The sequence below is a fragment of the Chrysochloris asiatica genome, unplaced genomic scaffold (genome assembly GCF_000296735.1).
Source record: "Chrysochloris asiatica unplaced genomic scaffold, ChrAsi1.0 scaffold00004, whole genome shotgun sequence".
Taxonomy (NCBI): Eukaryota; Metazoa; Chordata; class Mammalia; order Afrosoricida; family Chrysochloridae; genus Chrysochloris; species Chrysochloris asiatica.
Window position 1 is genome coordinate 16,960,315 of NW_006408522.1, and position 27,361 is coordinate 16,987,675.

General features: G+C 40.4%; 1 protein-coding gene across 1 annotated transcript; it reads left to right on the top strand.

The window, feature by feature from the left end:
- On the top strand, window positions 1-27,361 carry RAB27A (RAB27A, member RAS oncogene family). The gene is made up of 5 exons (XM_006831629.1): window positions 1-153; window positions 8,193-8,278; window positions 10,604-10,707; window positions 18,538-18,661; window positions 27,163-27,361. Exons 1-5 carry the CDS (start codon window positions 1-3, stop codon window positions 27,359-27,361), a joined length of 666 nt encoding a protein of 221 aa, XP_006831692.1.

The following is a 27,361-nucleotide window of genomic DNA, read 5'->3' on the forward strand; positions in this document are numbered from 1 at the left end:
ATGTCTGATGGAGATTATGATTATCTCATCAAGTTTTTAGCTTTGGGAGACTCTGGAGTTGGGAAAACCAGTGTTCTTTACCAGTACACAGATGGTAAATTTAACTCCAAGTTCATCACAACAGTGGGCATTGACTTCAGGGAAAAAAGAGTGGTAAGTTCCATATCCTTCTTTAAAAAATGTAATATCAAAAAAAAAAAAAAGTAATATCTGAGTCAACATTTGCCTTTTTAGTTTACTTAGTAGGAATTGGGAGGACAAAGGTTAGAATCTATAATCAAATGGTACATGTTAAAGTATATTATGTTCAATCTGAGTCATATGATTAAAAAGTTTACTTTAAAGAATATCTTCAGAAACCATACATCCAATAAGAATCTAATAACACACACATATATAACAATTTAACAACAAGAGGACATAGAACCCAATCATAAAATGGGCAAAGGATTTGAATAGACATTTCACCAAAGAAGACATTCAAATGACCACCAAATACATGAAAAGATGTTCAGCATCATTATCCATCAGAGAGATGCAAATCAAAAACCCCACCGAGAGATAGCATTTCACTCCCACTAAGATGGGTGAGCTCTGGTAGCATAGTGGTTACGAATCGGGCTGCGAACCTTAAGGTCAGCGGTTCGAAACTACCAGCCGCTCCGCGGGAGAAAGATGAGGCTTTCTACTCCCGTAAAGATTTACACCCTCGGAAACCCTGTACAGGGTCGCTATGGGTCGGACCCGACTCGATGGCACTTAACAACAACAACAACAAGATGGGTGAAGTGTCCTGGTGTAGCACTGGGGGTTAATGTGCTGGACTGCAATGCTAGTTTGGACTGCAAGGTCAGTGTTTCAAGCTCAACAGCCACTCCTTGGAAACCGTATTCAGGGTCACTATGGTTGGAACCGACTTAACAGCACTTAACAACAACATCAAGAGGATGGGAAAGAAAATACAAAAAACAACAACAGAAAATAGCAAATGCTAGCTAGGATGTGGAGATAGTACCCTTATCCAGTGCTAGTGGGAATGCAAAATGGTACAGTCATTGTGGAAAAAAAAAAAAAGCAATTCCTCCAAAAACTAAAATTAGAACTGCCAGTAACCCCACTCCTAGTTCTATATCTTGAAAGCAAAGACTCAAGCTGAGACTTGCATGCCAGTGATCATTATAGCACTATTCACAGTAGCCAAAAGGTGGAAACGACTTAAATGTCCATCTACAACAGATGAAAAGATAAACATGGTTCATATACCCACCGTCGGTGGGGAATTGACCATTCCCAGTGTCCCTGTGGGACCAAATACAACTGCTCCATAGGGTTTTCAGGGCTGTAGATCTTCATGGAATTAGACTGCCTCATCTTTCTCCAGTGGAGCAGCTGGTAGGTTCAAACCACTGACCTTTCAATTAGCAGCCCAACGCTTTAATCCACTGTGCTATCAGGGCTCCTTTTGTCATACATATATACAATGAAATACTACTCAGTTGGTAGGATAAATGAAGTCTTGATACATGCTACGGTATGGATGGAGTTTGAACACATTATACTGAGTGATTAAAGCCATTCACAAAAGTACAGATATTGTATGACCTCACTTATATAAAAAGACAAGAAAAGACAAATGTATGGAGAACAAAGTTTATTAGGGGCTACCAGGGATGTGAGGGAGGGGGAGAAAAGAGGTTTATGATGATGGAAAAATCTCATTGAGTCTAAGTTGAAATACAAATTGGAATCTTGGGAATAAACTGATGCAACACTGGAGGTACTTACACAGCTATGCCAAGAAATTTGGAAGACAGCTATCTAATCAACCAATTAGAAGAGATCCATATTTGTATATATTTCAAAGAAAAGTGACCCACAATAATGCAGAAATCATCAAACAATATCATTAATATCGGATTGAAGTAAAATTTTGCTGAAGATCCATCCAAAATGGTCGCAGCAGCACATTGACAGAGAACTGCAAGAAATTCAAGCTAGAAGTGGCTGTGGAACTAGGGATATCATTGCTGATGTCTGATGAATCTTGGCTGAAGCAGAGAACACCATAAAGATGTTTGCTTTTTTTTTAAATTGACTATTTAAAGACTTCTGACTGTGGAGATCATGATAAACTATGGGTAACATTGAAAAGAATGGGTATTCCAGGATATTTAAATGTGTTCATGAGGAACCTGCACATAGACCAAGAGACAGTTGTTAGAACAGAACAAGGAGATACTGAATGGTTTAAAATTAGGAAAGGTGTGTGCCAGGGTTGTATTCTTTTACCATACTTATTCAATATGTATTCTGAGCAAATAATCCAGGAAGCTGAATTATATGAAGAAGAATGTGGCTTTAGGATTCAAGGAAAACTCATTATCTGCCTGAGATATGCAGATGATACATACTAGCTTGCTGAAAGTGAAGAGGATTTACAGCACTTAACTGATGAAGATTAAAGACTACAACCTTTGGTTTGGATTGTACCTCATTGTTAAGGGAAAAAAATCCTCACAACTGGACCAATAAATAATATCATGATAAATAGAGAAGAGATTGAAGTCGCCAAAGACTTCATTTTGCTCTGGTCAACCATCAACACCCATGGAAGTAGCAGTCAAGAAATCAGATGACGTATTGCATTAGGCAAGTCTGCTGCACAAGACCTCTTTAAAGTGTTCAAGAGCAAACATACCAGTGCGAGGACTAAGGTATGCCTGACCCCAAGCCATGAAATTTTCAATAGGCTCATATGCATGTGAAAGTTGGACAGTGAATAAGGAAGACCATAGAAGAGTCATGCATTTGAATTATGGTGTTGGAGAAGAATACTGAAGGTACCATGGACTGCCAGAAGAACAAATAAATCTGTGTTGGAAGAAGTTCAGTCAGAATGTTCTTTAGAAGTGAGGATGGTGAAATCAATCCCTGGGAAAGGACATTATACTTTGCAAAGTGGAGGGTCAGTGAAAAAAAGGAAGACCTCCAATGAGATGGAATGACACAGTGGCATCAACAATGGGCTCAAACGTAATGATTGTAAGGGTGGCACAGGACCAGGCAGTGTTTTGCTTTGTTGTGCTTAGTTAGGGTCACTATGAATTGGAACCACCTGAACAACACCTAACAACAACAAACTTGAAATAAGACCTGCTGCAAAAGACCTCTTAAAAGTGCTAAAGAACCAAGATGTCAGTTTGAGGATTAAGATGTGCTTGACCCAAGTTCCAGTCACCTCATGCATGTGAAAGTTAGACAGTGAATAAAGAAGACCATTGAATTGATGCATTTGAATTATGGTATTGGAGAAGAATATTGAAAGTACCAGAGAACAAACAAATCTGTCTTGGAAGAGTATAGCCAGAATATCCCTTAGACGTGAAGGATGATGAGATTTTATTTCATGTACTTTGGACATGGTATGAGGAGGAATCAGTCTCTGGAGAAAGACATCGTGCTTGGTAGAGTCACTACGCAGGAGTAGAACTGCTGGGTTAAATGGGATCTTGGTATGGTGTTGTAGGATAAGCACTGAATACTACTAACTGCAAGATTGGTAGGTAACTTCTTGGAGACTCTTATTCTAAATTCTATACAGTTTTGTTATGAGTTGGAACTGACTTGATGGCACTTAACAACCACAACAACATGGCGACTCTGTGTTTAACTTTTGAAGGACTCACAAACTTTTCCAAAGATGTTATACCATTTTTTATTTCTACCCAGAATGCACAGTGAGGGTTCCAATCTCTGCTCACTTTTATCAACATTTGTTATTATCCATCTTTTTTATTATAGCCATTCTAGTGGGTCCTGGTGTGGTGCTGTAGGGTAAGCACTGGATTGCTAACCACAAGGTTAGCTAATCAGCTGCTCCTTAGAAACCCTATACAGAGTTGCTATGAGTAGGAACTGACTCACAGCACTTACCAACAGCTACAACAGCAGTAGGTGTGAAGTGGTATCTCCTTGTAAATTTGATTTGCATATTCCTGACAGTTAGTGTTGATGAGCAAAACTTGTTTCCTTGTGCTTAATTGGCTTCTTGCATATGTATCATCTTCAGAGAAATATCTATTCGGATCTTCTGCCAATTTTTTAGTTGGGATATTGGTCCTTTGTTGTTAAATCGTAAGAATTATTTATATATTGTGGATAAACAATCTTACTAGATATATGATATTCAAATAACTTTAGCTCTCACATTTAGGTCTACGATCCAATTTGAGTTAATTTTTACATATGATGTGAGTACTTTATTTTTTGCCTGTAGAGATCCAATTGTCCCAGCATTATTTGTTGAAAAGATAATTTTTTTCCCCATTGAATGATCTTGGCACTCTTGTTGAAAATCAGTTGACCATTGGTTGTTGTTAGGGGTCTTCAAGTCAGTTCTAAATTGTATTGACCAGCATAGGGCTTCTGAAGCTGTAAATCTTTGCAGGAGCAGAGTGGCTCGAAACACCAACCTTGTGGCTAGCAGTCCAGTGCTTATCTACAGAGACACCACATTCCCCTTACCTCAAATAAAAGAGTTTTTCTGGACTTGCAATTCTACTTTATTCCTTCGTATATCTACCTTATGCCAAAACCATACTGTCTTAATTTCTGTAGTTTTGTAGTACGTTCTGAAATTGAGAAATGCGACTCCTGTAAATATGTACCCTTTTCCAAGACTGTTTTGGTTGTTCTGAATCCCTTGCATTCCATATGACTTTTAGGATCAGTATGTCAATTTTTACAAAGGAGCCAGCTGGACTTCTGATACAGAATCGACTACATTGAGTCAGTAGATCAGTTTGGGGAATACTGCCATTGGAACAATATTAACTCTTACAGTCCATGAACATAGAATGTTTATCCATTTGTTTGGATTGTTTTTAGTTTCTTTCAACAATATTTTGTAGTTTTCAGAGAGTAACTTTATGTTTGTTAATTTTAGCCATAAGTGTTTGAATATTTTGGATGCTATTGTAAGTGGAATTGTTTTCTTCACTTTATTTTCTAGTTTTCATTGCTAGTATACAGAAATGCAGCTTATTTTGTTTGTGGAGCTTGCAGACTGCAAGGTTACTGGACCTGTTTATTAATTATAGTAGTTTAAGTGTGCATTGTGTGGATTATGCAGGGTTTTCTATGTGAAAGATCATGACATCTGTGAATCGAGATAGTTGTATTTCTTTTCCAATTTGTATATCATTTATTTCTCTGTTTTGGGCTAATTTCCCTGGTGAGAATCTCCAGTACAATACCGACTGGAGGTGATGAGTGTGGAATCCTTGTCTTATTCCTGATCTTAATGAGAAAGCATTCAGACTTTCACCATTAAGTGTAACGGTGTGAATTTTTTGTAGACATCAGATTGAGGAAATTCCCCATAGTTCTTGTTTATTGAGTGTTTTTATCATGAAAGGGTGTTAGACTTTTTCATATTTTTTTCTGCATCTTTTGAGGTGACCATTGTGGCTTTCATTGTTTATTCTATGAATATAGTGAATGTATCAGTTAATTTTTGTATGTTAAACCAATTTTGCCATTCTTGCTATAAATTCCACGTGGTCATGGTGTATAATCCATTCTACCTGTTGATGGATTCCATTTGTTGGTGTTTTGGTAAGATTTATTTGGGTCTGTATTCAGAAGGAATTTTGATCTGTAGTTTTTTGTTTAAATTTTTTCTTGTAATATCTTTCTCTGACTTGGAATCAAGGTCATACTTGTCTCATAATGAGTTGGGAAGGATTTCATTCTTTATTTTGGAGGAGTTTGGGAAGAATAGATGTTAATTCCAAGTTTGTGAAGACATCTAGGCATGGGTTCTGGGTATATGTTGTGGCCTGTGTTCAGTGCTCCCATTTATAACTCTGCCTTTGCCTTCATTTCCTGCTTGTACAGATCCTCAAGGTTGGTGAGAGATGAAATCAGGCCCTTCTCTGATCTTTCCTGGGCATGTATACAGCTCTGCACATGTGCATGGTTTTCTAGGTTCCCATGAAGATTTTTGGAAAGTTTCTAAGCGGCCTCTCCATAGACATCTCATTTCCCTCTTTGGTTTTTGCTTCTTGGTGTAAACCCTTCATTAGCCCCAACTGGTATTGCTTCTGAAAGTAACTGTGATGTTAAAGAATGCTGCTGATTATTTTCAACAAATGCCTTTGTTGTTGTTAAGTGTCTTTGAGTTGGTTGCAACTCACAGAAACCCTGATGTACAGGGTTTCCAAGAAGCAGCTGGCAGGTTTGAACCACCAAATTTTGGTTAGCAGTTCAGTGCTTTTCCTACAGTGCCATACCAGCCTTTGTTGTTGCTGCTGTTGTTAAGTGCCATCAAGTTGGTTCCAACCCATAACAACCCTGAATAGGGTTTCCGAGGAATAGCTGGTGAGCCTGAACCGCTGACCTTGCAGCTCAAAGCGACTTTGCGGTCCAGCGCATTAACCCACAGTGCCACACCAGAACTGCAGATACCACACTTAGGGATATGTTGTTCTTATAGAGTGAACTCTGAGTCAGGTTAAATAAAGACATGCTCTGAGAATGGAGCTTTTCAAGGAACTTCTAGAAGGTCAAATAGTAACAGTTCTCTGGGATAGGACATTAGCCCTGCCTACAGCGATAGTAGGAGTCCTGGTGTGGCACTGTGGGTTAATGTGCCAGACTGCAAAGCCGTTTGAACTGCAAGGTTGGTGGTTCAAGCTCACCAGCTGCTCCTCGGAAACCCCAGGTTGCTATGGGTCAGAATCGACTCGACGGCACTTAACAACAACAACAGCATTAGTAAGTCTAATGGTTTTCATAGCTGCAATCTTTGTGAGTCTATTGGTTTTCGAGGCCACTGTGGAGCTAGAGAAAGATGGATAGCCATGTGGTTGTTCTTAATTACAGCAGAGTTGGTTATAACTCCTGACGACCCCTGGTTGGTTCAGAGTAGAACTGATTCTCGGAGTTTTCTTTCCTGTAATCTTAACAGAAGTGGATCATGAGTCATTTTCTTCTGTGGCACTTTTGGGTGGGTTCCAATTACCAACCTTCATTTAGGTTAGCAGTTGAACTGACCTTGCAGTCCAGTGCATTAACCTGCAGTACCACACAGGACTCCATTTGTACCACTTTTGTTGTTGTTAAGTGCCATTGAGTCAAGTTCTGACCCTTAGTGACCCTATATAGGGTTTCCAAGTAGTAGCTAGTGAACTTGAACCACAGGCCTCTGGTTCAAGTGGACTTAGCAGTCTAGCACATTAAACAACAGCGCCACACCAGTACTCCTTTGCACCACTAAGGACCTTAAAACACCATAAAATTTACTGTTTTTACTTATATTTAGCTGTTTTTCTTGGTCCTTGGAATGTGGTAAGCCTTTGTTAGTTTCCAAAGTTCTGAAAAAGTTGATTCTGACAATTTTTGACAATGTTTTTATTGATTTATGAAGGAGTAGGTTTTTGGAAGTCCAGGAGCTCTGGTAGTGTAGTGGTTATGAATCGGACTGCTAACCTCAGGGTCAGCAGTTCAACAGTTCGAAACTACCAGCTATTCTGCAGGAGAAAGATGAGGCTTTCTGCTCCTGTAAAGATTTACAGCCTCGGAAACCCTGCACAGTGTCGCTATGAGTCGGAACCGACTCCACGGCACATAACAACAACAACCCTGCCACTCTAAGAAACCCTGGTGGCACCATTGGATAGGAACTGGACTGCTAACTGCAAGGTCGGCAGTTCAAATTCATCAGCTGCTCTGTGGGAGAAAAATAGAACTGTTTTCTACTGTAAAGGTTTACAACCTCAGAAACCCTCTACGGAGTCATTGTGAGTCAGAATTGACTCAACAGTAGTAGGTTTGGAGCTAATAACTCCGCCGCTCTTCAAGTGCTTCCCATAACATTGTTTTGAGAGTATTTGTTAAAGGTGAAAAAGTCACAGAAAGGTCATATGAAGAGGCTTAAAAATCTTGTGGACAATTCCCTTATCTTTTAATTCCATTTTCCCACAAACTTTTGAAGCCCCCTTGTATTTCCTAAAACTAGTAACTCAAGGAAATGTTGAGCAAAAGCGATGATTTAAAATAACAGTCAAGATTGAATTCTCCTTAGAATTTTGAATTCTTAGAGGCTTTGCACTAAATAGAAAGGAAAGGTGAGACAAATTCACCTGTCATAGATGTTCTCCTTTCTTACTTCTTGCACTTTGTTGTTTTAGGTGTACAGAGCCAATGGGCCGGATGGAGCTGTTGGCAGAGGTCAGAGAATCCACCTGCAGCTATGGGACACAGCAGGGCAGGAGAGGTATGAGAGTTTCACCTGTGTGCTCTTACTGGAGGAAAGGGGAGAGCCAACCACACTCTTCACACACGGACTTGAGCAGGAAAAGCCAGCCAATATGTTGATTTGAACCTGAATAAAACAGACTAGCAAATTACCAGGAAATCTATCAGTCTGAGAGGATAATGGTAACTTTATTTCATACAGGGTCAGAGGAAAAATGAATCTTTTTCAAAATGGATCTTCCTGCTTGCAGACTTCTTTTTGTCTTTTTGTTTCTTGGGCCCTTTTCTCTATTTCCTCCATTTACTTTGCTATTGACTCAACCACTAAGAAAAAAGTGCAAAGTTACATGTAATCTTTTTTTGCCCAATTGTTGAACCTTAGTGTGTCATTGTAGGATAAGCACTGGACTGCTCACCACAAGGTCAGAGGTTCAAACCCACAAGCTGCTTCCTTGGAACCATAAACAGGGTTGCTATAAGTCAGAATTGACTTTTAACAGAATTGACGACACTTAACAATAACAACAAGAAGTAGGAAATCTAGTTAGAATACATTTATATGATGAGAGGTTGCTTGATTAAAATAAACCCTATGAAATTATGATAGATTGCAATCTTTTGAAATGAAGTGTATGATTTGTCAAATGCAAAATTGATAATCTGCTTTATAAATCTTCACTCAATTCACAATGAATTTTTTTTTTTTAAATTATGATTTAGTTAACTAAAGTATCTGTTTTTCATAGCCTCTTTGAAAAAAAAATCAAAACTTTTTATTATGGAAAACTTTAAACACATTTAATAGTGGTGGGTGGTAGTGGTTATGTGCCTTGGAGTCAGTTCTGACTCATAGCGACCCTGTATAGGGTGTCTGAGGCTGTAAATCTTTACGGGAGCAGAAAGCCTCATTTTTCTCCCACAGAGCAGCTGGTAGTTTCAAACTTATGACTTTGAGGTTAGCAGCCCAATTCGTAACCGCTACACTACAAGAGTCCCTAGGAAAATTGAAGAATTGATACCTTTGAGTTATGGTGTTGGAGGAGAATATTAAAAGTGCCATGGGCTGCCAAAAGAACCAATAGATCTGTTTTGGAAGGAGTGCAGCCAGAGTGCTCCTTAGAGGCCAAGATGGCCAAACTTCGTCTCTCATACTTAGGACATATTGTCAGGAGGGACCAGTCACTGGAGAAGGATTTCAAGTTTGGTAGGGTATAGGGTCAGAGAAAAAGAGGAAGACTCTCAACGAGGTGGATTGGCCAAGTTGCAGCACCGATGGACTCAAGTGTGGCAACAGTAGTGAGGTTGGCCCAGGATCGGGCAGTGTTTCGTTGTGCTGTGCATAAGGTCGCTATGGGTCGGTACCGACTCGATGGCACCTAACACAACAACAACAACACTACAAGAGCTCCTTGTGAACCCATGTACCCTTTATCCAGTTTCACCAATTATCAAACCCTGGTCAATTTTATTTCATGTATGTTGCTGTTAAGTGCCAATCGGTCGGTTCCGACTCATAGTGACTGGGTTCCTGAGGAGCAGTTGGTGGGTTTGAACCACTGATCTTGCAGTTAGTAGTCCAGTGCTTATCTTTCACTTTCCATACCAGGATTCAAGTATACCTCTCACCATAGCTCACCTTTCAGATTATTCCAAAGGACATTCCATAAATCCTATCATTTCATTTATAAATATTTTGCTATGGATCTCTAAAAGATAAGAACTCGTTTTGTCAAAGCTCTTTTTGAAATTATTTGAGAAAAACTTAACATATTTGATTGGATGACAAATTAATACCAATATTTTTCTTCCCTGGTACCTATGCTTGTCAGTTACAGCTTTGTTTATAGGTAAAAAGAAAGGAAACAGACAGACACAGGGAAAATGGGGAGACAGCAAGATAAGGCCCTGGGAAAGAAAATAACAAGAAAGAATAGGAACTGAATCAAAACAAGTCCCACCTCATGATCCATTAGAGGGAAGATATTTTTGTAGAGACTGAAATTAAAAGGTCATGAAACACATTACAATGACAAGTCAGGCTTTCACAGAACAAGGAAAACATTCAGACCAAGCACCAATGCTTTCGGCCTGATTTACTCATAAACGTACATTCTTGGCTGAGACTCAGGGATCATGAACTCGTTCTTGTCATCCCTGTCCAGCAGGCTGACTTTTCAAATCACATGGTGTTGGAACATATGAACGCCTCTTCTGGAAGTGATAAATAACTATACCTATAAACTTTAGGAATATCCTCATTTAATTTCTAATTGATAAGCTTTGTAAACCTTACACGGTAGCCTTGCATTTCAGAAGTGGGACCTGTCTGGTTTTATGTCCCCAGGTTTCGTAGCTTGACGACAGCATTCTTCAGAGATGCTATGGGATTCCTTCTGCTATTTGATCTGACAAATGAGCAAAGTTTCCTCAATGTCAGAAACTGGATAAGTAAGTATTGTGTTTTTCTGCCTCCCCCTCTCCACTCCTCATGATAAACAGCTCTCTTAAATTTTACTTCTACTGTAAATTGTTTTAAGAGGGGCTTGTAGGACAAATGCTATTTAAAAGATCAAGCGTTTTAGTTCAGAGGTAAAGATGAACTGAAATATTCTGCTTTACTTGGTAACATTAACTCTGTGGAATACTTCCAATGTTCCAGGTACATGACACTATTTTACATGTGATCTGTTATCAGTCTTTTTCAAAAAGCGATCTTCTTGACTCCTGTATTATACATGAGGAAATAGATTTAATAAATTAAATCTCTGTATGTCCGCATGCCTATTGGTGGTGGTGGTTATGTGCTATGGAGTTGGTTCCGACTCATAGCGACCCTGTACAGGGTTTCCAAGGCTGTAAATCTTTACAGGAGTAGAAAGTCTCATCTTCCTTCTGCGAAGCAGCTGGTAGTTTTGAACTGCTGACCTTGAGATGAGCAGCCTGATTTGTAACTACTGCACTACTAGAGCTCCTTGGCATGTCAATTATGCACTATCACTTACTGTATACTGTTTGTGAGTCTTAAAACTCTGTTATGTAGTAATAGAGTAAATTATACCTCCATTGCATGTCTCCTCTGCTTAAAGGCCCTCCCTTCGCTTTTAGGACTAGAACATTTGTGAGCAGGACTTTCATGGAAAACACTACAACTGTGTTAGCACGTGTATTTGATATCTAGTGCTATCATGTTGTTGTTGTTGAGAGCCATCGAGTCTATTGTGACTCATAATGACCTTGTTTAGGGTTTCCAAGAAGCATCTGGTAGGTTTGAGTCTCCGACCTTGAGGTTAGCAGTCTAGTGCTTATCCTACAATGCAACACCACTCCATCTACTTCACTTCATTTTGGCTCTTAGGAGAGATCTTCTTCAGTGATTGGTTAATAGTCACTTAAAATCCTGCCACTGTATAGTTTCCTCCACTGGCTTCCTGTGTTTGTGTAACCCCCAGAAATCTGTTAGAGAAGGCTGTGATGCTAAATTCTTACCATCAAATCTTTAAAATTAAAACACATTTTAAAAGACTTCTTAAAAATTGCTTGGTTTGTAAAAGGGTGGCGGTGGTGATATGCCGTGGAGTCGGTTCTGACTTACAGCGACCCTGCATAGGGTTTCCGAGGCTGTAAATCTTTACGGGAGCAGAAAGCCTCATCTTTCTCTCACAAGCAGCTGGTAGTTTCAAACTGCTGACCTTGAGGTTAGCAGCCTGACTAGTAACCACTACACTACCCGAACTCCTTTATAAAAGGGTAACTGCTTGTAATTTTGATAGTAGAAAATCTTACTTTTAAAATGATTTTTTAATGAAGTAAGTCATATAGTTCATTGGCACTGTAGGATCAACACTGGACTGCGAACTACAAGGTTGGCTGTTCAAACCCACCAACTGCTTCTTGGAAGCCCTATACAGGATTGAAATGAGTTGGAACTGACTCGATGGCACTTAACAACCAACAGCAACATAGTTCATTGTGGTTTACAATGCGTTTTCATGTACTTTATATCATTTGATCTTTGTAGCCACCTTGTGAGGAGATAAGAAGACTCAACTGTAAAGAATGATTGATTTAATCTAAGGCCATGGCCATAAATGGAAGTGTCTTTTAACTTTCAGTTCAGTGGCCTATGGTGGCCTGCCTCAATGTTACTTGGTTAGTCAGAGATGAAGGGCTACTTAGTATTTTAAATACATGTACCCCGAGTTTAATTATGCTTACTAGGTCTCGTTTTATCATATGCCTGGGTGAATTGCACATCTGGTTGTTTTTCTTACGGCTTAATGGTTGTGACTGTTTCTAGTCCCCAGTTCTCAGCCCTTGCTCAGCATCCTCTTTGCATCATCATGCAAGTTCTGGAGCATTTGAAAGCCAAGCACTTACTTACAAGGAGCTCACAGAGATGTGCTCACAGAATCTTAACATTGTTACATAACCAAGCCACCTAATAGTCACAGATTAGAAACTGAAACTCACACATATTTGGTACATCTTGCGCTGTGTGAAGAGTTAAGCAAAATTATGTGAAATTAGTTGAATTTTGTTTTCCTTAGAGAGTAATAAAAGAATCCATATTGCATGGTTAAAGGAAGAAAACTTTAAACATATTGTTGAAGATTGCCTATCTTTACTTAAAAGTATCCATTCCACCCCCCACCCCCCCACCCCCGGTGCCATGGTTTAAAAAAAAAAGTTAAAATGATCAGTGTCAAAGCTGGTAAAATTAAATCTTATTTAGGAATAAAGAATTGTTAATTACTCATACATTTTATTTGTTTGTTCCTGTTTCCCAGCTTTGTATTTTAGAGATGTTCTTTTTTGAACAAAATGATAATTTTTTTTTTTTTTTTTTTAAATGCTCTGATTGGCCTGGAAAGAGGAGAGAGGGTCTGTAACTCTCCCTTTGCTTCTCCAGAATTGCCTAACAGGACCCTTTTCTCTGTCTCCACATCTCAACACAGTCTCTTGGGAAGTGGGGTAAGAGCCAGAGATGAGCCCAGTGTCATGTAGGAGGCCAGGGCAAGGAGTGTAACTTCTCCTGGGGTTCAGAAGCATCAGCAACTATGGTCACAGCCCGTCTTCATCCATCGGTGGCATCTTTTTTATGGACTCCTTAATATCTAGAATTTCTAACTTTTTCTTCCATGTCCTCGCATAACTGATCTGAATCTAACAGACTATATGTTTACAGGTTACATGTTTACATCTTACCTGCTTTTGTTGCTACGTTTTTTATTCTTACAATTGTCTTTGTCTGGAAAATCCTCCCACGCTCATTTTTTTTTTTTTTTTTTAATGGCTTAGAATTCTACTTATTCTTTAAAAGCTGGTCAAAAAATATCTTCCATGAAGCTTTGTGATAGCTTCAATTGAATTAAATTTTTTCATTCCTTTTAGGACCCTTATCACACATGGCTGAGACATTATAGTTAGTTACGTATGTGCCTTTTTCTCTTTTGGCCAAAATTCTTAGTGGATTGGTTAATTTGCTTTTAAAAATATAAGTGATTCACATTCTTTATTGAAAAATGGAAATAAAAAGAAAAAAATCAACAATAATTATACGTTTCTGGTACCCACTGCTGCGGCTGTGTGTTATTGAGTCAGTTTTGACTCATGGCGGTCCCTATAGAGGGTTTCTGAGGCTGAAAACTTTTACAACAACAGAAAGCCTCATCTTTCTCCCACAGAGCAGCTGGTGGATTCAAACTGCTGACCTTGCCATCAACAGCCCAACACATAACCTATTATACTACCAAGGCTCCTTTGTTGTTGTTGCTGTTGTTAAGTGCCATCAGCTTGGTATCGACTTATGGTGACTCTGTATAAGGTTTCCAAGGAGCAGCTGGTGGGTTTGAACCTCCAACTTTGCAGTTGACAGTTCAATGCTTACCCTACAGCATCACACCAGACTCCTTTGAGTACCCACAATTAATCATTATTGGAGTCCTGTTGTGGTGCTGTAAGATAAGCAGTCTACCAAAAGGTTGGCTTAAACTGCAAGGTTGGAGCCTCAAACTTACTAGCCGCACCTCAGAAATCCTACACAGGGTCACTTGAGTTGGAACTGACTCTATGGCACTTCACAACAACAACAAGTTAATCATTATTACTGGTCATACTTACACCACATACATGTGGTAGTCGAGTGCCAACAAGTCAGTTTCAACTCATAGTGACCCTACATAAGGTTTCCAAAGTTGTAAATGTTTACAAGAGCAGAAAGCCTCATTTTTCTCCCACAGATTCAAACTACTGACCTTGTCGTTAGCAGTCCAATGCGTACCCTCTACACTATCAGGGATCCTTCAAGTACCCACTATTAATCATTATTACTACATAACACAACACGTGGTGGTGGTAGTGGTTGTTTGCCAATGAGTTGGTTCTGGCTGACAGTGACCCTGTATAGGGTTTTTGAGGAGCAGCTAGTGAGTTTGAACCACCAAACCTGTGATTCAGACCAACCTTACGGTCAAATGCTTGTCTACATAACCACACCAGGACTCTAATAATGGTCTGTGTAGGATTTCCAAGGCTGTCTATCTTTATGGGACCAGAAAGCCAGCTCTTAATCCACTATGCTTAGAGCTCCTTACACAGAACAAACAAATGTTTAGATATATTAATGTGGTGTTGTTGTTAGGGGCCGTTGAGTCAATTCTGACTCATAGTGACCCTGTACAGAGTTTCCGAGGAGCAGCTGGTGAGTTTGAACTGCCAGCCTTGTGGTTCAAACTGACCTTTTGGTCCAGTGCTTACCCTTGAGTGTGCATTAGAATGAGCCGGAGAACTTGTTAAGACATAGATTGCTGGGCTCTGTAGCTGAATTTCTGATTCAGCAGGTCTGGGGTGGGACCTGAGATTTTGAATTTATAACAACTTCCTGGATAATTCTGATGCTGCTGATCAGTGGACCTTACCTAGAAAATTACTGAATTAATTCATTTACCCTATGAAGTAGGTACTGTTGTTATCACCATTTACACATGGGAAGACTGAGGCACAAAGAAATGAAAAAGTTCTCCAGGGCACACAACTAGTAAATGACTGCAAAAATGCCGTGAAGACCATATTTTTCCTTCTCTGACTTCACAAAGGGGAAGGAGAGTCAAACTGCACATCAACCTAAGGCTGATTCCTATGTGGCAGAGGTCAGGTGTGCCTCCACCCTTCAACCTTCTTTACCCAATTGTGCCACCACCCAAGCTTTCCAGGGCACTGCTTCTCTCCAGGGTTTGAGAACCTGCTGCAATGGCCACACTGAACTCACAAACAACACTCACAATTATGGAGTTTATCAGGGAAGTGAACAGGCTACTATTCAGGATCAGAAACAACTCAGGAAACAACACTTTTCCAGTTAGGAACACCTGGCTCTTGCCCGCAGCCTCTCAGCCACATGGCCCTGTGGTGACTACCTGGCTTGGGCAAGTGTTACAAAGCTCCTTAGCGCTGTCTATAAATGCTCAAAGGGCACCCATGTCTATATGCCAGCCTCCTGCCTGAAGATACTCAACTTTACTTGGTTTCTAGACTAGGAAGCCTCCTGCTCTCGCTCCGTCTTTCCATGTCTCTGTTGCCACTGCTTCTCTACGTAGGGATCTCCAGGGCCTAAGGATGTGCTCTGCTCATGGCTCTTCGTTATCATGGTCCTGGGATCACCTGTCTCTCCTTCTGAGATAGCGCCTTTTAATCCTAGCAGGATGACAAAATGAACCAATCTTTGCATTACAGTCCTGTACACCGTGTTTGCATATTTCCACCCAGTCATTTAGTAGGAGTTAGTCCTAGTGTGGCACTGTGCATTAATGCACTGGACTGCAAAGTTTGTTTGAACCGTAAGGTCGATGGTTCAAGCTCACCAGTTGCTCCTCGGAAACCCTATCAGGGTCACTGTGGATTGGAACTGACTCAATGTCACTTAACAACAGTAACATAAAACTATGGTTTTGATTAGCTGGCTGTGTGCCATTGAGTCAGTTCTGACTCATAGTGACTCTGTATAGGGTTTCTGAGACTGTAAATCTTTACAGGAACAGAAACCTCATCTTTCTCCCATGGAGCACATGGTAGACTCAGATTACTGGCCTTGTGGTTAGCAGCCCAGTGCAGAACCTACTAGGCTGCCAGACCTCCTAAAAGATCATGGTTGTTGTTATCGTGGTCTTTGTGCTGAGTCCTATTAAAAGTGATCTTGTTTCCAAGGAATGGCTGGTGGGTTTGAACTGCCAACCTTGTGGTTAGCAGTTGAGTGCTTATCCGATAGTCCAGTGCTTATCCTACACCACACCAAAGACTATGGTGGTGGTGGTGGTGTGTCATGGCAACCTTGTATAGGGTTTCTGGGGCTATAAATCTTTACAGGAGCAGAAGGTTTCATCTTTCTCCTGTGGAGCAGATGGTAGATTCAAACTGCTGACCTTGTGGTTAGCAGCCCAGCTTGTAATCCACTATGGTATTACAGCTCCTTATAGACTATGGTAGAAGAGCCATAATTCATTGTACCACAGTGGCAGAGCTAGTTCTCAACCCCAGCTACACTGCTTCTTCATTCAATTCTCATGATCACAATGAAGGGTATATAACGTTGTTACCAGAGCTTAGAGCTGCTCTAGTTACCCTAAAGATTCCACAGGAAAGGCAACCTTGAAGCAAAGTCCTGAAGGGAGGGTAAGGATTCCCCGAAGGAAGATTGTGGGTGGTGGTTTGGAGGTATTGGAACAGCATGTGTGACACTTCAGAGGAAAGGAAGAGCATGCATTTTCTTGGAAATAGTGCATAGTTTGCTCTTACTGACCCCTAGTCTAAGGAGCCCTGGTGGGGCAGTGGTTAAGCAGTTGGGTGCTAGTTGAAAGGTCAGAGGTTCAAACTGGCTGGTCTGTGAGAGAAAGATGTGGCTGTCTGCTTCTCTGTAAAGATTACAGCTTTGACAACTCCATAGGACAGCTCTGCTCCGTCCCATAGGGTTACTAAGAGTTGGAATCTCTCAACAGCAAATGGTTTATTCTGTCTTGTTATCCTACTTGCCCCTTGAGGACAAGGGAATGTCCTAAAACTCTGAGCAGAGTAGTGGTTGTTATTGAGTTGGTTTCAACTCATAGCAATCCTGTATAGGATTTCTGAGGAGCGGTTGATGAGTTTGAACCTCCAACCTTGTGGCTCTACCTACCTTGCGATGGAATGCTTGTGCTACAGCACCACACTGGGACTCCAAGCAAAGTTGTTGTTGTTGTTAAGTGCTGTTGACTCGGTTCCAACCCCATAGCGACTCTGTATAGCGCTTCTGAGGGGTGACTGATGAACTTGAACCGTCGTCAACTTTGTAGTTCAAACTGACCTTGCAGTCTAGCTCATTAACCCACAGGGCCACACCAGGACTCCTGACATTCTTTTGTTATGATAAAATAAATGTGACTTAATAATGAGGAACTAAAATGTCAGCATTTTTCTGGTTAACCCTGATAAAAAAAAAATTAGGCCATAAACTGGAATGTCTTATTTTGAAAGTTTGGGCTGCTTTAATTTCTCTTATGGTGTGTGATGAGTGAAAACAAGGCTTTAATTTTCCTTCTTGAGAAAATAAAACTATTTAGCATCATGAAGTTCTTTGTTTGGTTTCATTGTGTTTGGAAATTATGAAATAAGCACTCAGTTGCTTATCACAGATTGTCAAATGAAAAGAAATAAGAACTGGAACAAGAATTGTAGTTCCTCTGATTCGTCTTGATTTTGTTGACAGATTATTTGCTATTCTGGGTCTTCTCATATAATCCTGTATCTTGTTTATTTTAAATGAATTTCTGATGCCTTAGGATAATAGCAAACTATGGGATGGAAAACCATTTCAGATAGAAACAGGTGAGTTTAGAAGAAGACAATTGCTTTAAAAATGTCATTGCTGTTATAAGAAATGATAAGAAAAATAAAGCATTAAGGTTAGTAATGAGCATTCAGACATTCTTGAAATTTATTTTTAAAAGATAACCAGGTATCTGTGTGGATGTTATATGTGTGTACTTTGGGAGGGTGTACATTGAATATAATGAATAGACAATACTCTATAATACAAATAAAGTGGAGTATGTGTTTGAGGACAGGAATAATTTTGTCTGTCCCATCCTTAAGGTTTTACAGATTAGGCTTTTGATATCTGAAAACTGTATCAATTCTTGTATCTATAAATTCATTTACAGTTTTCACAGCATTTTTGCATATATTTCCATTGATGATGACACACATTATTATTTACTTAAAATAGTTGTTTTAATCTCAAATTAATAGGTCAGCTACAAATGCATGCATATTGTGAAAACCCAGATATCGTGTTATGTGGAAATAAGAGTGATTTGGAAGACCAGAGGGTAGTAAAAGAAGAGGAAGCCAGAGAACTTGCAGAGAAATATGGGTAAGTATTTTTATGGTGAAATGTAGAGAAAATACTCCCAAATTAAGTATCGATTAGCACATGAAAGGGAAGTACAAAAGTAAAAAACTTAAAACAAAAATTAAGATGTGTTTTTCAGTAATATCAAATACCTATTTGCATAATGGAGTAAGGTCGCTCTTTAGGGTAAGCTCTGGACTGCTCACCACAGTCAGCAGTTCAAGCCCACCAGGCGCTCTGAGTGGGTAAGGTGAGGTTTTCTGTCCACATAAGGATTTACAGCTTCGGAAATCCCACACTGGGTTATTTTGAGTTGGAACTGACTCAATGGCACTTAACAACAAGAAATAATATTTTGCATAATAGTATATGATAATATTTATGCCCTAAAAAGATAGTGAGAGCCATAAAAATGGCATGCGGTGAGGGTCTTCGTTCAATCTTGGAGTCCCATTTTCTCAGTCTCTCAGAACCTGTGGAAAGATAGCTTGATGGGCGCTGGCTGCTATGAGACCTTTTTTCTCCCAGATCCAAACAGGAGGCCCCTTGAATGAAGAAAGCCGCCATGGTCAGTAAGGCAATTTAAGGGCAGTGTGTGCTGTTTTAGAGAACAGGTCTTATTGGGTATCTCAGAGCTGACCCTGAACTTTGTATACTGGGTGAGGAGTTCTGGTGTGGTGCTGTGGGATAAAGCACTGGACTGCAAGGTTGGTTTGGATCACAAGGTTGATGGTTCAGATTCATCAGCTGCTCCTTGGAAACCCTATACAGGGCTGCTATGAGTCGTAACCGACTTGACAGCAGTTAACAACAATGATGTTTTTCTGCTCAGTGGTCGCAGGGATTAGGATCATAGCAGCTGCAGCATGCATTGGACATGGAAGGCGAGGTCAGATGCTGCTTGTTGAAGTGTCCAGGGTACCTCCATGAAGGAATACTCTCTGCCTCTAATAATGAGAATCCAAATAGTATATGTATTAATTACCTTTAATATAAGTGATAGGCATCAAGTGGGGTTGAGTAGGAATGTGGAAGGTGGGAGAAGAGAGAGATGGAGTGGTGTGGGATGTAGGGGTTATGTTCCTTAGTGTCAGGAAGATTCCAAGGAGACCAGCGTAGGCTCTTTCCCGTCTCCTTGTGAAAACACTGCTTTCTTCTTTCTTGCCATCTGAAAGAGATTGAGAAAGTACTCAGGTTAAGGATTCTCTTGGGAAAGGAGCGAAAGGATAGGATGGCCAGGTGGGGAGAAGCCTGTCCCTGGAGGCCTTTGAATACCAGGAAAGGAAGTGAACCGTGACTCGCATGGAGGATGGTGAATTTCTGAAAGTTTTTAAACATGGAGGGGCATTATGAGTACTTTTCCAGAAGACCAGTCTGCAGCTGTGGGCATGGGGAACTGAAGGGTAGAAAGACTAGAGACAGAGATTGCAGTGATCTGTAAACTGAGTTGGGCTGGATTGATGAAAAGGGAGTGTATATCAGAGAAAATGCCTAGAGCCTTGGAAACCCTGTACAGGGTCGCTATGGGTCGGAACCGACTCGAAGGCACTTAACAACAACAAAAAGGATGGGGCAGAATAGGATTTTCAATTGTCCTCAGTTCTAGCTCGCCTGGAGGATTCCTGTCAGATATATTGGCTTACTCTGACAAGGATTTGCAATTGAATGTGGAGGTTTCCAACAGGCTTGGTAGTTTTTAACCCTGGCTGCACATTAGAAACATTTGGGAGCTTTTAAAGGATGCTCATGTCTGGGCCTCACCTCTGCGCTTCTGATATAATTGGTCTGAGGTGTAGCAATCAGGGGTCAATTGTGGGAGCTAGTTAAGCAATAAGGTGTCGTCTTTGTGTCTGAGGCTGATACTTTAAAGTGTCACAAGACAAGGAGTCAAGAAGGGAAGATGGATTTAAAGTGAGAAGAGCAAGGACAAGTTGGGAACCACAGGGAGGGAATGAAAGCCCCAGTCAATTCTTGTTTTCGCACACTGGATGTATGGCTCTCCTGCAGAAGCCAGGCCCCTTCATCACAGAGCTAAACACACGCCTGGCCCAGGAGTTGGAGAAGCAGAAAGAGAATTCAGAGGAAGGTGGAGCAGGTTTAGGTCTGGCCACCAAGATGAGTGAGGAGATAAGCAACAGAGTATGAGAGCTACAAAATGGCTGCCATTTCCTCCCATCCTACAAATTCCCTCATAATCTGTCTCGTGGCCTGCCCTGATCTCAAAGGGAATTCTGGGAAATGTTCAGCCGAGCCAAGTTGATAAGGTTACAAAGTCATCACAAATAAGGGCCTGGGCATTGGTAATTTTAAAAAGCTCTCCATGTGATTTTGATGGGCAGTGGTTGAGAATCACAGACTAACATGATGCTGATATTGAGGTTGAGGAAGCTCATAGGTGATTGTAATAGGCTTCCCTGCCTTCCTTCAGAGACACTGGTATAATGGGAAGCAAAAGGGAGGGATCAAATACCACAGAAACTACTCCAGTGGTAAAAGCTGGCAACTTGTTGCAAGGAGTTAGGAGGAAATAAATGATGAAGCAATGGAAACCATGGACTAGACTGTGTTTTCCCGAGTGTGTCAGTCAATACGGCAGCTAGGGGAGTTGTTGTGGCACTGTAGGATAATGCTCTGGACTGCAAGGTCAGTTTGAGCCACACGGTCGACGGTTCAAACCCACCAACAGCTCCTCAGAAACCCTATACAGGGTCTCTATGAGTCGCAACTGACTGGACAGCACCTAACAACAGGGAGTTAGCAAGATCAAACAAGTGTATTCTCAAGTACTTTGGGAGAGTCATGATTGGCTTCCTCCACTTCAGTTCCATTTCTCAGGCTTCCACAGCCTGACTGGTCTTCTGTCATACTAAGAATCCAAGGAATGCAGACACTGTCTTCATCTGTGCACAGCCCACAGTGTCTGTGGTCTTTCAGAGACAGGGGCTCCATTCCCAAGTTTTGAGTTGAGTTAAAATGACAAGAGAAGGAATTACAATGTCAGAATACATGCAAGTGTTGGAGATGAAAGGAAAGGGGTAAGGCTGGTGGGTAGTTCCAGAGGAAGAGAAACCAATCAAGTCGATTGGTTCACATGCATTTTATAAATCTGAAATAGAACTTTATTGCTTTCACAGACATCTTGTTTCAACATGCTAACCTTAACCACATTGGTTATGCATACAGTAAAAGAACTGTTTTCATCCATTTATGTGCCAACTATCAGAAAATTGGATACAGCTTGACACTTACCTTCATGGTATTTACTTACGTGCTCTCTGCTAAATTTGCCTTGTTGTTAACTACTATGCTGCCGTCTGTCCTCACTTTGTAAAAAATGGATCATTATTTCAAAAGTAGTTTATTGAAATGTGTGCATGAAAACGGTAACTTGAAAGACTTTGACTCAGAAAACCTTTGCAAAGTTAAATAAAGAACGAGCTACTGTGCAAATATGGAACCTGGGTCTGCGTGTGCCGGGACAGCTAAATCTGAGAGTGTAAGCAGCCAAAATTGGAAAAAGTGATTTGGATGCAGGATGATGACTATTAGAAAATTTGTATTTATTAAATAGAGTAAACATCCATTAGCCTCATGAGTTTTTTGTTGTTGTTGGTTTTTTTGTTGTTGTTGCTGTGAAACTTGGTTATATTGTACTATGAAGCTCTTAGGTCACTTCCTAGCAAAACAGAAATATCTAGAACCATTTGACAGACCATCAAATAGACTATGGTCATTTTTGACAACCTATAAATTGGGCTTTACTGTGCTGTTGAATTGGTTCCAATTCATAGTGACCCTGTACAGGGCTTCCAAGGAATGACTTTTGGACTTTAACTGCCAATTTGCAGTTAGCAGTCTAGTGTTTATCCAACAGAGCCACATCAGGACTGAGTTTTAAGATCTCCTAAATTTGTAAAATAAATAATAGAAAACTAACCAACTGGATGTGGAACCTGACATAGAGCATGAAGTAGATATAGTTATCTCGGTGGGAAACAACAACCATACATCTATCGTCAAATTTTTCTAAAGATAATCCCCAAACAGCTGCAACAGTACATTGACAGAGAACTGCCAGAAATTCAAGCTGAATTCAGAAGAGGACATGGGATTAGGGATATCATTGCTGATGTCAGATAGATCTTGGCTGAATATAGAGAATTTCAGAAAGATGTTTACTTGTGCATTATTGACAATGCAAAGGCCTTTTTTCAAAACTGTGTGGATCACGACAAGCTATGGATAACATCGCATAAAATGGGTATTCAATTTTGCTCATGAGAAACCTGTACATCGACAAAAAGGCAGTTGTCAGAACAAAGGGATACTGAATGGTTTAAAATCAGGAAAGGTGTGCACCACAGTTGTATTCTTTCACCATATTTATTAGATCAGTATGCTGAGCACATAATTCAAGAAACTGGATTATATGAAGAAGAATGTGGCGTATTAACAACCTGTGGTATGCAGATGATACAATCTTGCTTGCTGAAAGCCAAGAAGACTTAAAATGCTGATGAAGATCAAAGGATATATATCTCCTTCAGTATGGGTTGCACCTCAATGTAAAGAAAACAAAAATCTTCACCACTGGAGCAACATTAATCTTTTCTCCATATAATGTGATAAATGGAGAAAAGATTAATGTTGCCAAAGATGCCATTTTGCTTTGATTTACAATCAATACTCCTGGAAGCAGCAGTGAAGAGATCAAATGACATATTGCGTTAGGCAAATTTGCTGTACAAGATCTCTTTAAAGTATACAAGGGTAAAGATATCATTTTGAGGACTAAGGTGCACCTGACCCAAGCCATGGTATTTTCAATAGCCTCATATGCATGTGAAAGTTGGGCAGTGAATAAGGAAGACTGAAGAAGATTTGATGCATTTGAGTTATGGCATTGTAGAAGAATATTGAAGGTATCTTCTACCAGAAGAACAAACAGGTCTGTGTTGGAAGAAGTGTTGCTGGAGTGCTCCTTAGAAGTCAGGATGGCCAGGCTTCATCTCTCATACTCTGGACTTCTTATCAGGAGTGACATCATGCTTACTAAAATGGAGGGTCAGTGAAAAAGACTTCATAAGAAGATGAATTAGCACAGTGACAATAACAGTGGACTCAAGAGTAACAATTTTGAGGATGGGGCAGGGCCGGGTAGTAGTTCATTCTGTTGTACATAGGGTCACTTTGAGTTGGAGATGACTCAATGGCATCTAACTATAACAACAACAACAACAGTGTGCTCCAATTGCCAATTAGTGGCCATTCACAGACGGATAATACAATGAATTAGCCTTACAAAGTTTTTGTTAAGCAATACAGTTCCCTGGTACTGCTATACTAGCACCACCATGTGGAGAGAGAGAGAATAACATCATTTTTTTTTCTGTAGTTAAACATAGGACACTTGATTCTTTTGAATTCTAAGTTAAGAGAATTACATTTTTGCTTAGAAAACCTTAGGAAAAGCAGAATTTTTTTAGGGAAGAAAAAAATCCCATTAATGTAGCATTTATCAAACCCTTGTTGGATGCTAGGCTTCTGCTAAGTAATTATATATATATTGTTGTTATGTACCTTGGAGTCGGTTCCAATTCATAGCGACCCTGTACTGGTTTCCGAGGCTGTAAATCTTTACGGAGCTCTGGTAGCGTAGTGGTTATGAATCGGGCTGCAAACCTCAAGGTAAGCCGTTGGAAACTACCAGCTGCTCCGCGGGAGAAAGACGAGGCTTTCTGCTCCCGTAAAGATTTACAGCCTCGGAAACCCTGTTCAGGGTCGCTATGGGTCGGAACCGACTCGACAGCACTTAACAACAACAACAACAAATCTTTACGGGAGCAGAAAGCCTCATCTTTCTCCCACGGAACTCTCTCTCTCTCTCTCTGTGTATATATATATATATATATCTCGATGGCACTTCACAACAACTATATATGTGTGTGTGTGTGTGTATACACACCAGGACTCTATGAATCACTACTACTCCTCTTTACAGACATGGAGGCAGATGTCCCAGAGCTGAAAGTGGTTAGATGGATAACTTTTGACTCTAGAACCAAAAATTGTAATGACTATATGTTTTTCCTTTATTTTTCTCAGCTCTATCTCCAGCCCAAATGTTGAGATATTTTTATATTGCTTTAAAAATATGTATATTAAAAAAATGTATAAAGTGTTTAATAAAATTATTCAGATAAAGTAGCAAATTCCTTCTAAAAGCAAATACCAGGAACAGATGCAAATAAATACATGTTTAATACTACCCACTAGATTTCCTATGCCCTGGGACAGTTCAAATTTCAAACGTAAGTACAAGGCGTGTTTTTGTCTCTCGGGCATCATTTCCTTAAGGAAGGAAAGTCTGAATTCAAGGTTTTCCTTGTGTGTGGATTTCATCTCATTCAAGTTTTCTTTGTCAGCTTAAAGAGTAAGCACCATTGTAGTATTCATTTATTCCTGTAGGAACAAAAACTATTGCCATGATTGCTCACAAGACTGAATGATTTGTCCAAAGATTTTTTTAAAACTGCTTATCTTGAATTGGGTTAAGGTTTACAGAGTACTCAGTTTTCCATTCAATAATTCATACATGTTTGATTTCATGTCATTGATTGCAACCTCCACGTTTTAACATCACTGATCCCACTTCTTTCCTGTGTTTCCTGTTCCCATGCCTCCTTTCCTAACCTTTTGTCCTTGGGTAAATGCTACCCTTTTGATCTCAAATGGTTGATTATTCTAAAGTTTGCATGCTTCCCTAGTATTACTATTCCCCTTGTTGTTGTTGTTGTTGTTGCTGTTGTTGCTAAGTGCCATCGAATCAGTTCCAACCCCTAAGGACCCCATATAGGGTTTCTGAGGAGCAGCTGGTGAGCTTGAACTCCCAACCTTGCAGTTCAAACTGATTTTGCAGTCCAGTGCATTAACCCACAGCGCCACACCCGGACTCCGTTTATTCCCCTTGTAAATCTGTATATCCTTTGGCTGCAAACTGAGCCATGGGGGTGAGTCTGTTCGAGTCTGTTCCAGATCTAAAGTGGTCCTAAGGGCCACTCTCAGGGGTTCCAGCAGTCTCGAATCTGACAAGTCAGCCTGGTCTATTTTATGACAGTTTTGTTTCACATTTTCCTCCCATTCTGCCTAGGACCTTCTAATGGGACCTTTCAGAGCAGCTGTTAGTTAGTGGTTGTTGTTGTTGTTGTTGTTAAGTGCCTTCGAGTCGGAGCCGACCTAGTGGTAGCTCTCAGTATTTCCCTCTCAGGATGAAGTGACTTAATATTGAAAACACTTAGGTCACAACCTGAAACATTTCATGAAAACTTCTTATTTCCAGCACAGAGATGGTCTAGGTTACAAAAGTTTGTAATTTTGTTGTTTAACTCTCAAAATAACATCATCCCATAGAAAAATGCCACCGAATCATGTAAAGTCAGGGATCCAACAGACCTTAGTAAATGTTGTTGTTGTTATGTGCCATGGAGTCAATTCCGACTCATAGTGACCCTGTACAGGGTTTCCGAGGCTGTAAATGTTTACGGGAGCAGAAAGAAAGCCTCATCTTTCTCCCGTGGAACAGCTGGTAGTTTCGAACTGCTGACCCTGAGGTTAGCAGCCCAATTCATAACCACTACACTACCAGAGCTCCTTAACAGTGTTTGTTAGGTGCGGTAAATAGAACTGCCCCATAGGGTTTCCTAGGCTGTAATCTGGTAGCGTAGTGGTTACGAATCGGGCTGTGAACCTTAAAGTCAGCAATTCAAAACTACCAGCCACTTCGCGGGAGAAAGATGAGGCTTTCTGCTCCCGTAAAGATTTACAGCCTCGGAAACCCTGAGTCGCTATGGGTCGGAACCAACTCAACTGCACTTAACAACAACATATACCTATCTAAAGGAGGTCTGGTGTGGCGCCGTGGGCTAATGCGTCAGACTGCAAAGCTGTTTGAACTACAAGGTTGGCGGTTCAAGCTCACCAGCTGCTTCTTGGAAACCCTATACAGGGTTGCTATGGGTCAGAATCGACTCAGCGGCACTTAACAACAACAATATCCCTATCTATTGATAGGCTGAAAACTGAGCCATAGAGATGAGTCCAGTTCCATACCTGAAGGGTGACCAAGAGCTGTAGTCTCGTGATTCCACCAGTCTCTCTATCTGACCAGTAAACCTGGTCCTTTATTTCTACAGCGACCAAAGTCTAGTTCATCTATGATGTAGGTGCCAAGGTTACACAGTTGGTTAGAAGTAGAAGAAAAAGGGCATTGATCTTTTTTTGTGTGTGTGTGCAAAGTCTAACATAACATTTCCAGAAGTTTTCCATTCTCTGTTAGGAATGCAGAGTGAATTACTTTCTTTCTCACTCTTTAATGCACCCTGGTGTGGTGGTTAAAAAAAAAAAAAAGTTAAATTAAAATCATCTAGTCTGTTTGTACTCTCTTTGTTTTTTAAGTTGAACTCTCATGGATAAAAGTGTCCCTTCCTTCAATTGTTGTTACCTGAGTGGTCTCTGTCTTCCAGAATCCCTTACTTTGAAACTAGTGCGGCCAATGGGACAAACATCAGTCAGGCAATCGAGATGCTTCTGGACCTGATAATGAAGCGAATGGAACGGTGTGTGGACAAGTCCTGGATCCCTGAAGGAGTGGTGCGCTCTAATGGCTACGCGTCCACAGATCAGCTGAGTGAAGAAAAGGAGAAGGGGGCATGTGGCTGTTGA

Coding starts and splice junctions, on each gene's coding strand:
- RAB27A (XM_006831629.1), top strand. CDS start 1: ATGTCTGATGGAGATTATGATTATCTCATCAAGTTTTTAGCTTTGGGA. Junction 8,279..10,603: donor GACACAGCAGGGCAGGAGAG/GTATGAGAGTTT, acceptor TTATGTCCCCAG/GTTTCGTAGCTTGACGACAG. Junction 10,708..18,537: donor CAATGTCAGAAACTGGATAA/GTAAGTATTGTG, acceptor TCAAATTAATAG/GTCAGCTACAAATGCATGCA.